This window comes from Choloepus didactylus, chromosome 13, assembly GCF_015220235.1.
Source record: "Choloepus didactylus isolate mChoDid1 chromosome 13, mChoDid1.pri, whole genome shotgun sequence".
NCBI classification, from domain to species: Eukaryota; Metazoa; Chordata; class Mammalia; order Pilosa; family Megalonychidae; genus Choloepus; species Choloepus didactylus.
In genome coordinates, this window is record NC_051319.1 from 84,545,100 (window position 1) to 84,563,992 (window position 18,893).

At 37.2% G+C, this 18,893-nt stretch overlaps 1 protein-coding gene across 13 annotated transcripts in view; it reads left to right on the forward strand.

The window, feature by feature from the left end:
* Positions 1 to 18,893, forward strand: part of LOC119507882 (ankyrin repeat and KH domain-containing protein 1) — a 178,688-nt gene that overhangs the window by 59,675 nt on the left and 100,120 nt on the right. For all 13 annotated transcript variants that reach the window (XM_037801129.1, XM_037801128.1, XM_037801131.1 and 10 more), the window contains exons 6-7: positions 15,593 to 15,826; positions 17,847 to 17,941. In XM_037801129.1, the coding sequence (XP_037657057.1) occupies positions 15,593 to 15,826; positions 17,847 to 17,941 (329 nt within the window). The remainder of the gene's footprint in view (positions 1 to 15,592; positions 15,827 to 17,846; positions 17,942 to 18,893) is intronic.

Here is an 18,893-nt window from a genome sequence, read left to right on the forward strand (position 1 = left end):
TAGGAAGTGGCCGCCTAATACAAGGTCTTGAAGATGTTTTCCTACATTACCTTGTAGGAGTTTTATGGTACTTTCTTTTATATTGAGATCTTTGGTCCATTTTGAGTTAATTTTTGTGTAGGGGGTGAGGTAGGGGTCCTCTTTCATTCTTTTGGATATGGATATCCAACTCTCCCAGCCCCATTTGTTGAAAAGACCATTATGACTCAGTTCAGTGACTTTGGGGGCCTTATCAAAGATCAGTCGGCCATAGATCTGAGGGTCTATCTCTGAATTCTCAATTCGATTCCATTGATCTATATGTCTATCTTTGTGCCAGTACCATGCTGTTTTGGCAACTGTGGCTTTATAATAAGCTTCAAAGTCAGGGAGTGTAAGTCCTCCCACTTCGTTTTTCTTTTTTAGAGTGTCTTTAGCAATTCGAGGCATCTTCCCTTTCCAAATAAATTTGATGACTAGCTTTTCCAAGTCTGCAAAGTAGGTTGTTGGAATTTTGATTGGGATTGCATTCAATCTGTAGATGAGTTTGGGTAGAATTGACATCTTAATGACATTTAGTCTTCCTATCCATGAACATGGAATATTTTTCCATCTTTTAAGGTCCCCTTCTATTTCTTTTAGTAGAGTTATGTAGTTTTCTTTGTATAGGTCTTTTACATCTTTGGTTAAGTTTATTCCTAGGTACTTGATTTTTTTAGTTGCTATTGAAAATGGTATCTTTTTCTTGAGTGTCTCTTCAGTTTGTTCATTTCTAGCATATAGAAACATTACTGACTTATGTGCATTAACCTTGTATCCCGCTACTTTGCTAAATTTGTTTATTAGCTCTAGTAGCTGTATCGTCGATTTCTCAGGGTTTTCCAGATATAAGATCATATCATCTGCAAACAATGACAGTTTTACTTCTTCTTTTCCAATTTGGATGCCTTTTATTTCTTTGTCTTGCCGGATTGCCCTGGCTAGCACTTCCAGCACAATGTTGAATAACAGTGGTGACAGCGGGCATCCTTGTCTTGTTCCTGATCTTAGAGGGAAGGCTTTCAGTCTCTCACCATTGAGTACTATGCTGGCTGTGGGTTTTTCATATATGCTCTTTATCATGTTGAGGAAGTTTCCTTCAATTCCTACCTTTTGAAGTGTTTTTATCAAAAACGGATGTTGGATTTTGTCAAATGCTTTTTCAGCATCTATTGAGATGATCAATTGATTTTTCCCTTTTGACTTATTAATGTGTTGTAATACATTGATTGATTTTCTTATGTTGAACCATCCTTGCATGCCTGGAATAAACCCCAGTTGGTCATGGTGTATGATTTTTTTAATGTGTCTTTGGATTCGATTTGCAAGTATTTTGTTGAGGATTTTTGCATCTATATTCATTAGGGAGATTGGCCGGTAGTTTTCCTTTTTTGTAGCATCTTTGCCTGGTTTTGGTATTAGATTGATGTTAGCTTCATAAAATGAGTTAGGTAGTGTTCCATTTTCTTCAATGTTTTGAAAGAATTTGAGTAAGATTGGTGTCAGTTCTTTCTGGAAAGTTTGGTAGAATTCCCCTGTGAAGCCATCTGGCCCTGGGCATTTATTTGTGGGAAGAATTTTGATGACTGATTGGATCTCTTTGCTTGTGATGGGTTGGTTGAGGTCTTCTATTTCTTCTCTGGTCAGTCTAGGTTGTTCATATGTTTCCAGGAAATTGTCCATTTCCTCTACATTATCCAGTTTGTTGCCATACAGTTGTTCATAGTATCCTCTTATAATTTTTTTAATTTCTTCAGGATCTGCAGTTACATCACCTTTTTCATTCATTATTTTTTTTATATGGGTCTTCTCTCTTTTTGATTTTGTCAGTCTAGCTAGGGGCTTGTCAATCTTGTTGATCTTCTCAAAGAACCAACTTTTGGTGATATTTATCCTCTCTATTGTTTTTTTGTTCTCTATGTCATTTATTTCTGCTTTAATCCTCCTTATTTCTTTTCTTGTACTTGGTTTAGGATTGGTTTGCTGTTCATTTTCTAGCTTCTTCAGTTGATCCATTAGTTCTTTGATTTTGGCTCTTTCTTCCTTTTTAATATATGCGTTTAGTGCTATAAATTTCCCCCTCAGCACTGCTTTTGCTGCATCCCATGGGTTTTGGTATGTTGTGTTCTCATTTTCATTCGTCTCTATATATTTAGCAATTTCTCTTGCTATTTCTTCTTTAACCCACTGATTGTTTAGGAGTGTGTTGTTTAACCTCCAGGTATTTGTGAATTTTCTAAGTCTCTGATGGTTATTAACTTCTAATTGTATTCCATTGTGGTCAGAGAATGTGCTTTGAATAATTTCAATCTTTTTAAATTTATTGAGGCTTGTTTTATGTCCCAGCATATGATCTATTCTGGAGAAAGTTCCGTGAGCACTAGAAAAGTATGTGTATCCTGGTGATTTGGGATGTAATGTCCTGTATATGTCTGTTAAATCTAATTCATTTATCAGATTGTTTAGGTTTTCAATTTCCTTATTGGTCTTCTGTCTGGTTGATCTATCTATAGAAGAGAGTGATGTGTTGAAGTCTTCCACAATTATTGTGGAAACATCAATTGCTTCCTTTAGTTTTGCCAGTGTTTCTCTCATGTATTTTGTGGCACCTTGATGGGGTGCATAGACATTTACGATTGTTATTTCTTCTTGCTGAATTGCCCCTTTTATTAGTATGTAGTGGCCTTCTTTGTCTCTCAAAACATCCCTGCATTTGAAGTCTATTTTATCTGAGATTAATATTGCTACACCTGCTTTCTTTTGGCTGTAGCTTGCATGAAATATTTTTTTCCATCCTTTCACTTTCAGTTTCTTTGTGTCCCTGTGTCTAAGATGAGTCTCTTGTATGCAACATATTGATGGTTCATTTTTTTTGATCCATTCTGCGAATCTATATCTTTTAATTGGGGAGTTTAGTCCATTTACATTCACCGTTATAACCGTGAAGGCATTTCTTGAATCAGGCATCTTATCCTTTGGTTTATGTTTGCCATATTTTTCCCCTCTCTCTATTAATGTCCTTTATTGTACCCATACTGAATCTCTTTAGTACTGAACCTTTCTCCAAGTCTCTCTGTCCTGTCTTTGTTTCTCTGTCTGTAGGGCTCCCTTTAGTATCTCCAGTAGGGCAGGTCTCTTGTTAGCAAATTCTCTCAGCATTTGCTTGTCTGTGAAAAATTTAAGCTCTCCCTCAAATTTGAAGGAGAGCTTTGCTGGATAAAGTATTCTTGGCTGGAAATTTTTCTCACTCAGAATTTTAAATATATGGTGCCACTGCCTTCTTGCCTCCATGGTGGCTACTGAGTAGTCACTACTTAGTCTTATGCTGTTTCCTTTGTATGTGGTGAATTGCTTTTCCCTTGCTGCTTTCAGAACTTGCTCCTTCTCTTCTGTGTTTGACAGTGTGATCAGTATATGTCTCGGAGTGGGTTTATTTGGATTTATTCTATTTGGGGTTCGCTGAGCATTTATGATTTGTGTATTTATGTTGTTTAGAGGATTTGGGAAGTTTTCCCCAACAATTTCTTTGAATACTCTTCCTAGACCTTTACCCTTTTCTTCCCCTTCTGGGACACCAATGAGTCTTATATTTGGACGTTTCATATTATCTATCATATCCCTGAGGTCCATTTCGATTTTTTCAATTTTTTTCCCCATTCTTTCTTTTATGCTTTCATTTTCCATTCTGTCATCTTCGAGGTCACTGATTCGTTGTTCAACTTCCTCTAGTCTTGTACTATGAGTGTCCAGAATCTTTTTAATTTGGTCAACAGTTTCTTTAATTTCCATAAGATCATCCATTTTTTTATTTAGTCTTGCAATGTCTTTATGCTCTTCTAGAGTCTTCTTGATTTCCTTTGTCTCCCGTACTATGGTCTCATTGTTCATCTTTAGTTCTTTGAGTAGCTGCTCTAGGTTCTGTGTCTCTTCTGACCTTTTGATTTGGGTGCTTGGGCTTGGGTTATCCATATCGTCTGGTTTTTTCATATGCTTTATAATTTTCTGTTGTTTTTGGCCTTGTGGCATTTGCTGAACTTGATAGGGTTCTTTTAGGATTTGTAGACCAATTGAAGTCCTTATCTCTAATTTATCAGATCTACAGCTTCGTGGAGTACACTTTCTCTAACTAACCAGCAGGTGGCGTCCACGAGCCACCTGTTCTCCACAAGCCAGTTCTCCCCTGCTTAGCCTTTTTGGTGAGTGGGGGAGTGAGTCTTGTGGGGTCCAATTGGTGTACCAAGTTTGCGTGTGTAGTTGGTGTTGCCTGCCCTGTATATGGGGCGTGTTTCTGGGCAGTCAGGGGCGGGGGGTGGCTCTAACAATCAAATCTCCCTGGTGATCCTAGAGTTTTAAAGCTGCTGCAATAGTCTAATCCTTCAGTTCAGTCCTGCCACAGTTTGTCTCTGCCACTGACCCGCAAGTCCTTGGTATTGACGTATGGCTCCTGAGACTTGCAAGTGGTCCCCTCTTCCAGGCCGTGCACCCCGGGTCCTCTGTTGAGGGATGACTGTGCTATGTCACAGGTGAGTGCCGTCCCCCCAGGGCAGTTCTGGGCTGCTGGGCTGTGTAGGGAGGCTCCCAGTCTGCTGAAATGATGGCTGAATGGTGCTTTGTTAATTCACACTGCTCTACCTTCCCAACTCTGGGACAATCAGCTGAGGTTGCAGGGAAGGCTAATGTCCACGCCCAGTTTTGTGGTGTGTGCCTGTTATTTGAAGCACTTCCGTCACACTGGGTTGTCTGGGGCAGCTCTGGGCTATGGGGCTGGCGATGGGCAGGAGTGTTTCCTGTCCACCAGGATGATGGCTGTGAGCGGACACCCCCCTTTTCTTGGGAAGTTGTGGTGTTTAGTGAATTTTGTCAGCCACTGGATTATTGCGTTTTGTCTCAGAGCTCTCCTAGTTCTGCTCTTGACTTGACCTGCCCAAATTGCAAGTCTTTGAAGCTTTCTGTATTGGGCTTCTTAGAGTAATTGTTTTAGAAAAAGAAAAAAGGATTAAAAAAAAAAAAAAAAGGCCCTCCTCAGAGATCTAATGGGTTATTGAAATGCTAAGAGACAAAGCAAGCAGGGCCATTAAGGAAAGGTCCACAGGGCAGAGAAATCAGCTTTTCTTCGGGATTTGCATATGCGCCTCAGGGCCTGAGCTCTGCCCTTCCCCTTTCTATGTTCACCAGAACTCCAAAAATCCTCCGCTTTTATTTTGGAGTTTTTCGTGTTGTTTTTTTTCTATGCCTGTCTCCTCTCTGCTGGGCTGGCTGCTCTCAGATTCTCTGGTGTCTCGTCTCCGTCTATCTATGGTTGGAGTTTGGATCAGCAGAATGAGTTTCCGATAAGGGCTGCCACTGCAGTTCTCCCTTCTCCTTCCCGGAGCTGACAGCCCCTCCTCCCCCGGGACTGAGCCTGGCAGGGAGGGGCGCGGGTCCCCTGGCCGCAAAAACTTACAGATTTCGCTGATCTCAGCAGTTCCACGTTTTCATGAGTGTTGTATGAAGTATGCCGAAAGTCAGATTGCTCTGTGGTGTCCAGTCCACGCAGTTCCTGGCTTTCTACCTACTTTCCTGGTGGAGTAACTAAAACATACAGCTCACCAGTCTGCCATCTTGCCCCACCTCCATGCCCTTTTTTTTTAAAATTAAATTCAGCTTTATTGAGACATAGTCTCATGCCATACAGTCATCCATGGTGTACAATCAGCTGATCACAGTACCATCATATAGTTGTGCATTCATCACCCCAATATATTTTTGAACATTTTCCTTACACCAGAAAGAATCAGAATAAGAATAAAAAAATAAAAGTAAAAAAGAACACCCAAGTCACCCCCACCCCACCCTATTTTTCATTTAGTTTTTGTACCCATTTTTGTACTTATCCATCCATACACTGGATAAAGGGAGTGCAATCCACAAGGCTTTCACAATCACACTGTCACCCCTTGTAAGCTACATAGTTATACGATTGTTTCAAGAGTCAAGGCTACTGGGTTGAAGTTTGCTAGTTTCCGGTATTTACTTCTAGCTATTCCAATACGTTAAAACCTAGAGAGGGTTATCTATATAGTGTGTAAGAATGTCCACCAGAAGTAATGTCCTTGTAAAAGAATTTTTCTTTTGAAGTAGTTATACTGAGATGCTGCCTCCTTGATCAAACTGTAAATGTAGGTGAAAGATATGTGTCAGGAGGAAAATGAACCTAAAACAATGAAGTGCCTTATGAGTAAATCTGTAAAGACAATAGAGGTAAAAGAAAATTAAGAATGAAAATGCATAGAAAGAAAATGTTTCTAGGCTGAATAGTATTGAAAGAAAAAGGATCATTTTGAATGATACGTTGGAGTATTTTAGATCAAAAATGAAGATTGATTTTGCAGATGACACTTAATCTTATTTGACAAACTGAGGAATATGAAGAGAGGTAAAATGGCCTGTTTATAATAAACCCTTTCCAGAATAATTTTTTGTTCTTCAGGGAATGTTTACTGTATTAAGAGACTTATAAAAGTTCATAGTATTAGAGGGCATATATATAGACTCATTGAAGGCTTGCCAAATCCTGTGTTTTTTAAGTATTTGACAGAAATGTATTTGTTGTTTATTTTTATGTCCAGCTCTGTGCTTGGCCAGTTGTAAACCCTATCTTCAAGTAGGTTACCGTCTAATAAAAGAGACAATACAAAGTTACATATATGAAACAATCAAAACAGTTATCCAACAGAATATTAAGTACTTAAATGCTATGGCAATACTGCAAATGGCCAAAAAAGCCATTTACTGCCATTGCTACTGCTGCTGCTACTACCACCATCACTTTGCTACCACCCGCCTAGGTAGCCCTGATGTTTCCCTATTTTTTTTTTTTTTTTTCTATTTTTAAATGCAATTTATGTAAGTATAGAGTGAGAACACTTGTCCTAGAAAGGGGAACCCACTCTGCCTGTCATTTATTTCTACTGAGCAGCTTGGTGAATACTTTAATTGGCACCTCGGAAAGTGGTTCCTTTTATTAAAGTATCTGCTTATATTTACATAAAAGAAAACAATGTATTTTAGAAAGTGTGGGTGAACCACCAGGTTTGTTTACTTAATTTTTTGTCTGATTATAAAAGTAATATATGTTCATTGTAAGAACAATTTAAAAATGGCAGAGAAGTTGTTAGGATAAGTATTACTCTTCTGTAATCTACATGGCACAGTTTTTCTATTTCCTTCCAATATTTTTGGTGTATAAAGTTACATAGTTGAAATCTCCTTGTTGCCAATCATTGATTGTTGAATGACAAGAAGATTTTAAATTAAGATGATAAAATACATAACTTGCTTCTGGTTAACAGCATTCTAGTCATTTGAGAAATAATCAACAAAAATAGGTTGCTGCCATCAAGTAGATTTTTAATTTCTCCCTGAGGATCCTAGGAGGTCATCCAATTAGGGTGGCTTTTAAAGTTGTTTTCAGCCAAAGAAACCTTATTTTAAACAAAATAATTTATGGAAATACCATATATAATAGTATACAGATTAAAGGGCAGATGATCTAAATAGGATTAGATGGGGGTTTACAGTCTTGTCTCCTGGTCCTCCTCATCTCCTGTCTGTGGTCTCTGAGTGTCTTCTGGAGGGCATTTTGAAGTTCTTTGGGACATATTTTGGAAACCACCAGACTGGTCGAGCACCTTTATTTTATTTTATTTTTTAAATACAATTTTACTGAGATATATTCACAGATTACATAATCCCTCCAAGGAATACAGTCAGTGGCTCACAGTATCACCACATACCAGCGCCTTTATTTGTAAAAAGAGAGTGCACATTTGGAGAGAGGAAGGGGCTTATCTGAGGTTAAGTTTGTTTTTTATCTTTTTTAAAAAAAGTAAAACAACAAATTGCACTTGGGGAGCTTTTTAAAAAATACAGGTTCCGACTCTTTCCAGTTTCTAAAGCTATAAGCCTAGGGAGAGATTAGTGCTGAAAATCACACCACCTCACTGCAGTTCTATGGTATACTCACCATCCCAGCCTCATATTTTTGCTTTTGCTTTTCCTTTGATCCTGGAATGCCTTTCTCAACTTGAGTTAGGGAGTCCCTCTCATCTTTTGAGGTCCAATCCAAATGTAGCCACTTTTTTTTTTCAACAGCTTTTTTTGAGGAAATCAACATACCATAAAATTCACTTTTTTAAAGTGCACAAATTCAGTGGTTTTTAGTTTATTCACAGAGTTATACAACCATCACTACTATTTAATTCCAGAACATTTTCATCAGCCCATAAAGAAACCCCATTCCCATCAGCAGTCATTCTCCTTTCTTCTCTCCCCATTGGCAACCCTGTTCTATCTATGGGTTTGCCTTTTCTGGACCTTTCATATAAATGGAATCATATAATACGTGACCTTTTGTGTCTGGCTCTTTTTGCTTAGCATAATGTTTTCATGTTGTAGTATGTATTAGTACTTCATGCCTCTCTATTGCTGAAAAATATTCTATTATATGCATGGACCACATTTTGTTTATCCATTCATTAGTTGATGGGCATTTAGATTATTTCCAATTTTTGGCTATTATGAATAATGCTGCTAACATTTGTGCACAGGTTTTTGTGTGGGCATATGTTTTGTTTTGTTTTTTTTTTTTTGGCTTTTATAAAAGGGGGTTTATTTGGTTACACAGTTAAAGTCTTAAGGCCATAAAGTGTCCAACAATCGGGTACTTCATTGGAGGATGGCCAGTGGCGTCCAGAAAACCTGTTAGCTGGGAAGACACGTGGTCGGCGTCTGCTCCAAGTTCTGGTTTCAAATGACTTTCTCCCAGGATGTTCCTCTCTGGGCTTCAGCTCCTTAAAAATGTCACTCTTAGTTGCCCTTGGGGCATTTGTCCTCTCTTATCCTCTCTGGAGCCAAAGTCTGCTTTCCAAGGCTGTCTCCAAAATGTCTCTGTAAGCTGAGGTTCCTCTCTCAGTTCTGGTTCATTCTTCAAAGTGTCCCTCTTGGCTGTGGCAGCTTTCTCCTTCTGTCTTATCTTATATAGTGCTCCAGTACTTTAATTCAGACCCACCCTGAATGGGTGGGGCCAACACCTCCATGGAAATTATCTAAAGTCATCACCCACAGTTGGGTAGGGCACATCTCCGTGGAAACACTCAAAGAATTACAACCTAATTAACACTGATAGGTCTGCCCACACAAGATTACATCAAAGATAATGACGTTTGGGGGGACATAATACATTCAAACTGGCGCATTCCACCCCCTGGACCCCAAAATGACATTATCTTTCCATAAAATACGTTCATCCCACAACGTCACAGAAACTTAAATCATTTCAGTAACAATAGTTAAGTACCAGATTCCATCAAAATCAATTATAGGTGTGGTCAGTCCTGAGGTTAGCTGTAGATCTGTGAACTTAGAACAAGTTATGTGCTTCCAGTATACAAAGGAGGGACATTCATAGGATAAACATTCCCATTGCCATAAGGAGAAAGGGTAAGGAAAACAGGGTTTAACAGGACCAAAACGGTTCCTAAAACCCACAGGACAAACTCCATTAGATTTCAAAGTCTGAGAGTCATTAACAGAGCGATGTTGCATCCTTGGGGCTTGAGAGAGCGGGAGTCTAACCCGTTCTAAGGGCCTTTGCGGTAGCCCTTTCCTCTCCAAACACTTGGGTGAGTGCTCCAACATATCTACACATTGGGGAGACCACCTTTTCGGCTCCACCCTCCTCAAACATCGGGGCAGCACCCAGATTCCCTTCCATCTCCGGGGCACACGCTCAACCCCTTCAGAACTGTGTGGTGGCAGCCAGGCTTTCCCCAATTCCTTAGGAATGTGCTCCACCCTCTTTGGGGCCTGGGATGGCAGAACATTTCCTGAGCATTGAGGCGGAAAGCCCGCCCCAATGCAAACTCACCCTTTCCATGCATGTGGGCTGCTCCACTCTTCCAGCCTGAGACCGCTTGACTCCAGACCTCAACCTCCATGGCTCTGTCTTTGAAGAAATTTTTCCTTCAATTTGTTCCTTGTCTGTCTCCTCCAGTCCAGACCAGCGAGACTCTGTCTCTGAAGATCTCACAAAAATTCTCTTGACTTCTCATGAAGCACACACGGATCAAAGCTGTCAGACAATAGGACTTTCCACAAATCCTTTCTGCTTAACTTCTTTTCCAATCTTGGCTTGTACTGAAATGGTGGCTGGGTTCCATGTTTGGTTACATCTTCATGTTGGGCTGTAGCTTCTGGGATTCCACCCCCTGGAAGCCCATAATTTTCCAAGCTATCAGCTTCTGGTTTCTTTGAACCCAAAAGTTCAGTCTAAGTTTATCTGTGTCTGCTCTCATTTTACTATAAACTGCAAGAAGAAGCCAGGGTATATCCTCCACACGTAGTCTGGAGATCTCCTCAGCAGGCATAGTTTTTAATTCTCTTGGATATACACCTAGGAGTGGAATTGCCAAATTGTATAGTAATTCTTTGTTTAACTTTTTGAGGAACTGCCAAACTTTTCCATAGTGGCTGTATCATTTCACATTCCCGATACCAATGTATGCGTGTTGCAATTTCTGCACATCCTCATCAATACTTGTTATTGTCTGTTGTTTTTGTTTTAGCTATCCTAGTGGGTGTGAAATAGTATCTCATTATGGTTTTGGTTTGTATTCCCCTAATGACTAATGATTCTGAGGATCTTTTCATTTGCTTGTTGGCTATTTGTATATTTTTTTTGAAGGAGAAATGTCTGTTAAAATCTTTTGCCCATTTTTAAATTGAATTATTTGTCTTTTTATTGTTGAGCTTAAAAATTCATTACATATTGTGGAACTAGTCCCTTATCAGATATGTGATTTGCAAATATTTATTTTTTCTTTTGTAGTTTTTATTTTTGTTGTCATATCCAAGAGATCATTTCCTCATCAAAGATCATGAAGATTTATGACTATGTTTTAAGAGTTTTATAGTTTTAGCTCTTACTTTTAGGTCTGTGATCCATTTGGAGTTAAATTTTTGAATATGATATGAGGTATAAGGTTCCAGCTTCATTCTTTTGTATGTGGATATCCAGTTGTCCCAACCATTTGTTGAAAAGATTATTCTCTCTCCACGGAGTTGTCTTGTACCCTTGTGTTCTGGTTTGCTAATGCTGCTGTTATGCAGAATACCAGAAATGGATTGGCTTTTATAAAGGGAGTTTATTTAGCTACAAATTTACAGTCTGAAAGCCATGAAAATGTCCAAATTAAGGCATCAGCTCGTGTATACCTTCATCAAATGAAGGCCAGTGGCATCCAGATAAACTCTTTTGTCTGGGAAGGCATGTGGCTGGCGTCTGCTGATCCCGGGTTGTATTCCAGCTCCTGTGCGTTCTTCAAAATGTTGCTCTTGAGGCATTTTGCCCTCTCTTTAGCTTCTTTGGAGCAAACTCGGGGCTAGCATCTCCAAATCATCAGCAAAAGTCTGCTGTTAACAGACATCTCCAAAATGTCTTTCACAGCTGCTCTCCAGAATGTCACTGTTAGCTGCTCTGAGGTCCTTCTGTTTGTGAGCTCTTTATAAAAGAGCTTATAAAAACCTATAAGGACTCCGGTGATTTAATTAAGATCCACCCTGAATGGGCAGGGTCCACATCTCTGTGGAAATAATCCAATGAAATGTTTCACTCACAGTTGATTGAGTCACATCTCCATGGAAACAGAGGATTCCAACCTAATTAACACTAATACATCTGCCTCCACAAGATTGCATTAAAGAACCTGGTGTTTTGGGGGACATACAATACATTGAAACCACACCCTTGTTCAAAATCAAATGACCGTAAATATAAGGGTTTATCTCTGGACTGTCAGTTCTATTCCATTGATCCATATGTCTATCATAATAACTGTACTACACTGTTTTGATGATTGTAGCTTTATAGTAAGACTTGAAATCAAGAAGTATGAGTCCCCCAACACTGTTCTTCATTTTCAAGATTGTTTTGGCTGCTTTGAGTCCCTTGTATTTTTTTTTTTATGTGTGCTTTTATTTATTAAGTTATTATTGGTACAGCAAATTATATCCTTTTATAAACAAGACAGGTGAGATTCTTTCTGGATTGAGTTGATCTTTTTTTACTTTTCAGGGTTTGAAGGTCAGTTTCCCATAGACAGGGTCTATGTGGTCACAGGGCCCCAGCTTACAGAATTTCACATACAGAATTGTAATCACAACTTCCAAAGCTGGCTTTGGAGTCCCTTGTATTTTTATATGAACTTTAGAATCCCTAAAGCCAGCTCAACTTTTGAATAGGGATTGCGTTGAAGTCTTCTGATTCGTGATCATAGGATGCCTTTCCATTTATTGAGGTCTTTAATTTCTTTCAGCAATGCTTTGTTTTTAGTGTATAAGTCTTGTACTTCTTTTGTTAAATTTATTCTTAATGTATTTTATTTTGTGACTGTTCTTTTTTTAAACTGCTTTATTGAGGTATAATTTACATACCATAAAATTCACCTGTTTTAACTGTGCAATTATAATTATAATTTTTATTAAATTTATAGAGTTGTGCAACCATCAAGACAATCTGATTTTAGAACATTTCCATCACCACAAAAAAGATACCTGTGCCCACTTAACAGTTACCCCTATCATCTGACAACCACTAACTTTTCTGTCTCTATAGATTTGCCTTTTTTGGACATTTTATATATATATATATTTTTTTTTTTTTTTAATTTTTATTGAGATTATTCAGATACCATACAATTATCCAAAGATCCAAAGTGTACAATCGGTTGCCCTTGGTACCCTCATACAGCTGTGCATCCATCACCACACTTAATTTTTGTTCAATTTTTAAAATCTTTTCATTACTCCAGACAAGAAATAAAGTGAAAGATGAAAAAAGAAAAAAAAAAAGAAAAGGAAACTCGAATTCTCCCATATCCCTAACCAACCCCCCTCAATTGTTGACTCGTAGTGTTGGTATAATACATTTGTTACTGTTTATGAAAGGATGTTGAAATACTACTAACTATAGTATATAGTTTGCAATAGGTATATATTTCTTCCCTATATGCCCCTCTGTTATTAACTTCTAATTGTATTATCATTCATTTGTTCTGGTTCATGGAAGAAATTTCTAATATTTGTACAGTTAATCATGGACATTGCCCACCATAGGATTCAGTTTTATACAATCCCATCTTTTGATCTCCAGCTTTTCTTCTGGTGACATATATGACTCTGAGCTTCCCCTTTCCACCTCATTCATGCACTTTTCGGCATGTTAGTTATTCTCACGCCTTGCTACCGACACCTCTGTTCATTTCCAAACATTTAAGCTCATCCTAATTGAACATTCTGCTCATACTAAGCAACCGCTCTCCATTCTTTAGCGTCGTCCTGTATCTTGGTACCTTATATTTCATGTCTGTGAGTTTACATATTATAGTTAGTTCCTATCAGAGAGACCCTGCAATATTTGTCCTTATGTGTCTGGCTTATTTCTCTCAGTATATTGCCCTCAAGGTTTTGTCATCAACCCATTTTTTTTTTCTTTTTTTTTTTATGATGGTTTTGTTCACACACCATACATTCCGTATTAAGTAAACAATCGATGGTTCTCTGTATGGTCACATATTCATGTGTTCTCCACCTTCACCACTATCTATATAAGGGCATCTACATTTCTTCCACAAGGCAGGAGGGAGAGTCAAAGAAGGTAGAGAGGCAAAAGAAAGAGGAAAAAAAAATGACAGCTAGGAAGCAGCAAAAGGAAAAATAACCTTAAATTAAAGTAGAGTAAAGAGTCAGACAGCACCACCAATGTCAAGTGTCTAACATGCCTCCCCTATCCCCCCTCTTATCTGCATTTACCTTGGTATATTGCCTTTGTTACATTAAAGGAAGCATAATACAATGATTCTGTTAGTTACAGTCTCTAGTTTACGTTGATTGCATCCGTCTCCCAATGCCTCCCCATTTTTAACACCTTGCAAGGTTGACATTTGCTAGTTCTCCCTCGTAAAAGAACATATTTGTACATTTTATCACAGTTGTTGAACACTCTAGATTTCACCAAGCTACACAGTCCCAGTCTTTATCTTTCCTCCTTTCTTCTGGTGTCTCACATTCTCCCAACCTTCCTCTCTCAACCGTATTTATAGTTATCTTTGTTCAGTGTACTTAAATTGCTGTGCTGCCATCTCCCAAAATTGTGTTCCAAACCATGCACTCCTGTCTTCTCTTGTCACTCTGTAGTGCTCCCTTTAGTATTTCCTGTAGGGTGGGTGTCTTGTTCACAAAGTCTCTCGTTGTCTGTCGGAAAATATTTTGAGCTCTCCCTCATATTTGAGGGACAGCTTTGCTGGATATAAGATTCTTGGCTGGCGGTTTTTCTCTTTCAGTATCTTAAATATATCACACCACTTCCTTCTTGCTTCCATGGTTTCTGCTGAGAGATCTGCATATAGTCTTATTAAGCTTCCTTTGTATGTGATGGATTGCTTTTCTCTTGCTGCTTTCAGGATTCTCTCTTTGTCTTTGACATTTGATAATCTGATTATTAAGTGTCTTGGTGTAGGCCTATTCATATCTCTTCTGTTTGGAGTACGCTGTGCTTCTTGGATCTGTAATTTTATGTATTTCATAAGAGATGGGAAATTTTCATTGATTATTTCCTCTGTTATTGCTTCTGCCCCTTTTCCCTTCTCTTCTCCTTCTGGGACACCAATGGTACGTACATTCTTTTACTTTGTTTCATCCTTAAGTTCCTGGAGATGTTGCTCATATTTTTTCATTTTTTTCTCCATCTGCTCTTTTGCGTATACGCTTTCAGGTGTTTTGTTTTCCAGTTCCTGAGTGTTTTCTTCTGCCTCTTGAGATCTGCTGTTGTATGTTTCCATTGTGTCTTTCATCTCTTGTGTTGTGCCTTTCATTTCCATAGATTCTGCTAGTTGTTTTTTTGAACTTTTGATTTCTGCCTTATGTACGCCCAGTGTTTTCTTTACAGCCTCTATCTCTTTTTGCAAAATCGTCTCTAAACTTTTTGCATTGATTTAGCATTAGTTGTTTCAATTCCTGTATCTCATTTAAAGTGTACATTTGTTCCTTTGACTGGGCCATAACTTCATTTTTCTTAGTGTAGGTTGTAGTTTTCTGTTGTCTAGCCATCTGACCTCCTAGGCCACCCCAATCAGGTTTTCCCAGATGAGAACAGTCTCAGGTCACAGAAGGAGGAAATATTCAGTATCCGGTTTCCCTGATGGTTTTTTAGAGGATTGACACACCTGTGCTTTTCTGCCTGGCAGGTGCACCTGTCAGCCTGTCACTGACTGGTGTAAGAAAGTGTGGCCTGGACATTTTATATTAATAGAACCATACAATATGTGGTCTTTTGCATCAGGATGTTTCTGTTTCCTTTTTAAAAAATATTTTAATTAATAAGAAAATTAAGATGTTTCTGACAAATAGCAAAAAAAAATCTTGAGCTGATAGTTCTAGTGGTTTAAGTAAGGGAAGTGAAGAGGTATAACCAAAGCAGTAGCATAATCATAATTGTATCCTTTTTTATAATTTTGTATTTATTTTTATTCTTTGTTAGGAAACACTGCACTAACTTACGCCTGCGCTGGAGGATTTGTTGACATTGTGAAAGTGCTACTTAATGAAGGTGCAAACATAGAAGATCATAATGAAAATGGACATACCCCCTTAATGGAAGCAGCCAGTGCAGGCCATGTGGAAGTTGCAAGAGTTCTTCTAGATCATGGTGCAGGCATCAATAATCATTCTAATGAATTCAAAGAAAGTGCTCTTACACTTGCATGCTACAAAGGTACTCTCTATAAGTATGAATATTTACAGAGTTGTTTTTTTTGGTAACAACTTTGATTATTTGAATATGTGAATATTGAGTGTTTGAGTTCATTTTATATTGTTTATGTTTTCCCTGTGCTCAAACAAACTAGCTTGTAAGAGATTATACAGAAAGTCCATTTTAGCCTGTTTGTCCCATAGTACAATTCCTAGTATGTTTCTTTATTGTTTTAATTCAAATTTATTCAGTTGACTATGAAGTCAACTAAACCCCTTAGCACAGATTTAGAGGGTTTCCATTATTTAATAACTTTTGTTGTATGTGATAAGTAAAGCTACCATCAAAAGATAAAAAGCCCTATAAACAATATTTTAGTGTATGTATTTCCAGTTTTTCTAACATTTTTATAAACAGCAAATATATATATATATTTAAACAAAACAGTCATACACTGTTTTGTAGCCTGCTTATTTAGCAGTATATCATGAACATTTTCCCGTCTCAAAAATGTTCTTTCCACATGACTTTAGATGGTCACATAGTGTTTCATTATTTAAGTTGGGATTAGTTAGCATTATTAGTTAGCATTATTTTGTGCATGTATCACAAAACCCGAATTACTAATGATGTGAGTAAGAGAGAAGCTTTTCTCTTTTACGTAAAATAAATTCAAAGTCAGGCAGTCTAGGATTTGTATGGCAGTTAGATTGTCATCAAGAACACAGAATCCTATTTTTCTGTTCTGCCATTCTAGTATATGGCTTCTATATTCAAGGCTTACCAATAATCCAAGATGGCAGCTGGGGCCACAGCTGTCCATATTCTAGGAAGGAGAAAGAGGGAAAGGGCAAAATGGGAAGTGCCTTCAAACTTTGTAAGCTCCCTTTAAGGAGTCTGGCAAGAAGTGCTACTTTATAACTCCTGCTTGCCTTTTATTAGCTACACATAGCTGCAAGGGTGGCTGGAAAAAGTAGTCTTTAGTCAGGCATATTGCCTTCCAGATAAAATCAGAGTTCTGTTATTAAAGAAGAATGAGAGAATGGATATTGGTTAGCAAATGAGCAGTCTGCCATATGCATCAAATGGATGTACCATAAATTGCCTATTTTTGGACACTTTTGTTGTTCCAACAATAGTTTTTCACTATTACTAAAAACACTGTGTGTGCAGACATTTTTGCCTAGTCTGTGATCATTTCCTTAGGATAAATTCCTGGAAGTGGAATTGCTGGGTCAAAGGGTATGGACATTTTTAAGGCTTTTGATACATACTGCCAAATTACTTTCTGGAAAGGTTGAACCAATTTATACTCCCACCAGCAGGGTTGGAGAGTATCCTTTACCCTACCCTATACCCTCACCAACACTGGGTATTATCATTCTATTTAACATTTGCCATTTTGATAGTGAAAAATGCTGTCATTTTCATTTACATTTCTTTAATAGAAGGTTTAATTTTTTTTCATCAATTTAATACCTGTTTTCTTTTCTTTTGGAATTATCATTTCATATCCTTTACTCTTTTTTCTTCTGGAGTGTTTGTCTTTTTCTTATGGACTTTATTAAAGCCTTTTATATATTACATGTATGAAGAGGATGGGAATTATTTTAAATGGAGTTTTCTGTGATGTTCATTGCCACAGTGAATTTATGTTTATTATTTTAAAACTTTTTCTGAAAAATATGATACAAGATACTTTATCTGGCATTCTATTTGATTTCAGTGTTTTGAATTGATAAATAAATTATGTAGATTAAATAAAAAAGAAGTATTGTTACTTTACTTTACTTGATTTATGTGCCTTAGAATAATTCAACTATTAAAACCTAGATAAGGCCTTGAAAAGAGCCTGTTTGTTATTTTAGGTTGACTTTTTTTAAAAAAAAACCATTGATCTATTTCTTGAGTGCAAAATAAGTTCTCTTAATAAAATTTTTGTATAGATATCAAGAAGAAAGGTACCCCATTTTAATACTTATGTATTAAATTAGTCAGTTATTTGGAAATATAGTTTTAAAAATTGTTTTCTTTTTTGAAGGACATTTGGATATGGTTCGCTTTCTGCTTGAAGCTGGTGCAGATCAAGAACACAAAACAGATGAGATGCACACTGCTTTAATGGAGGCTTGCATGGTAATTTTAAACTATATTTACTTGAGATTTGATGGGAAGAAAAGGTCATATGTGTTTAAGCCTTTGGGAATTAGTCTTTAGTTTGTATATTTTTTTAACATGATTTTTAACAGTTTATGCTTGAGTATCTGTGCTTTTGGAAGAGACAGGTGTAATCCTAAAGTAATATATTTGGCTTTAGGATTATTGTTGATAACACTAATTTTGGAAATAGTAGACATACTTCAAATGTTTTGTAGCTTCATATTAAAATATTATAAAACAAATTAACACACAAAATATATTGACTAAAATGCCCTGTGGATAACCTTTAAAGCCTTTAATTATGTCTTTTAATGATAATCTAGAATTTGGTTTTTAATCCAAGCATTTTGCGTCAGAGAGAAGAATCACCTTTAATGCTATCAACATAAAATCTTAAAGCTGGAAGCTTAGATCAGTCTTCATTTCATAACTGAGGAAACTAGGAAACAAAGAAGTTGAGGAATATTGCCTCAAATCATGCAATTAGATAGTAGCAGTTCTAGAGTCCTAGGGCCACCACAATTGTGTTTAGATTATGCAAGGGTATGCGGTGGGTATGTGGTAGCCCCGCATAAGTCTATGCCTTTTTTTTTTTTTCAGCTCAGTGTTTTTGTCACTAACATTATTTTGTCTCTTTTATTTAAGCCACATTTTTTAAATGGCAATATTTGTCAGAATCATATAAAAAATTTGACAGTAAAAGTGAAATATTCTATATTTTTAGATAATTTTTTATTTGCATATACTAACAATTGCAGTAAGTATTTAATATAAACTTTCTGTTGACAGTACAAATTTTCAAAATAGAAATAATTATTTCAGCTGATATTACTTAGCAAATATAAACTTTTGTTGATAAGACATGCTGGATTCCAAAATATTTCCAACATTACTGGGTCAAAAATCAATCCAGACATTTTTCTTCCAC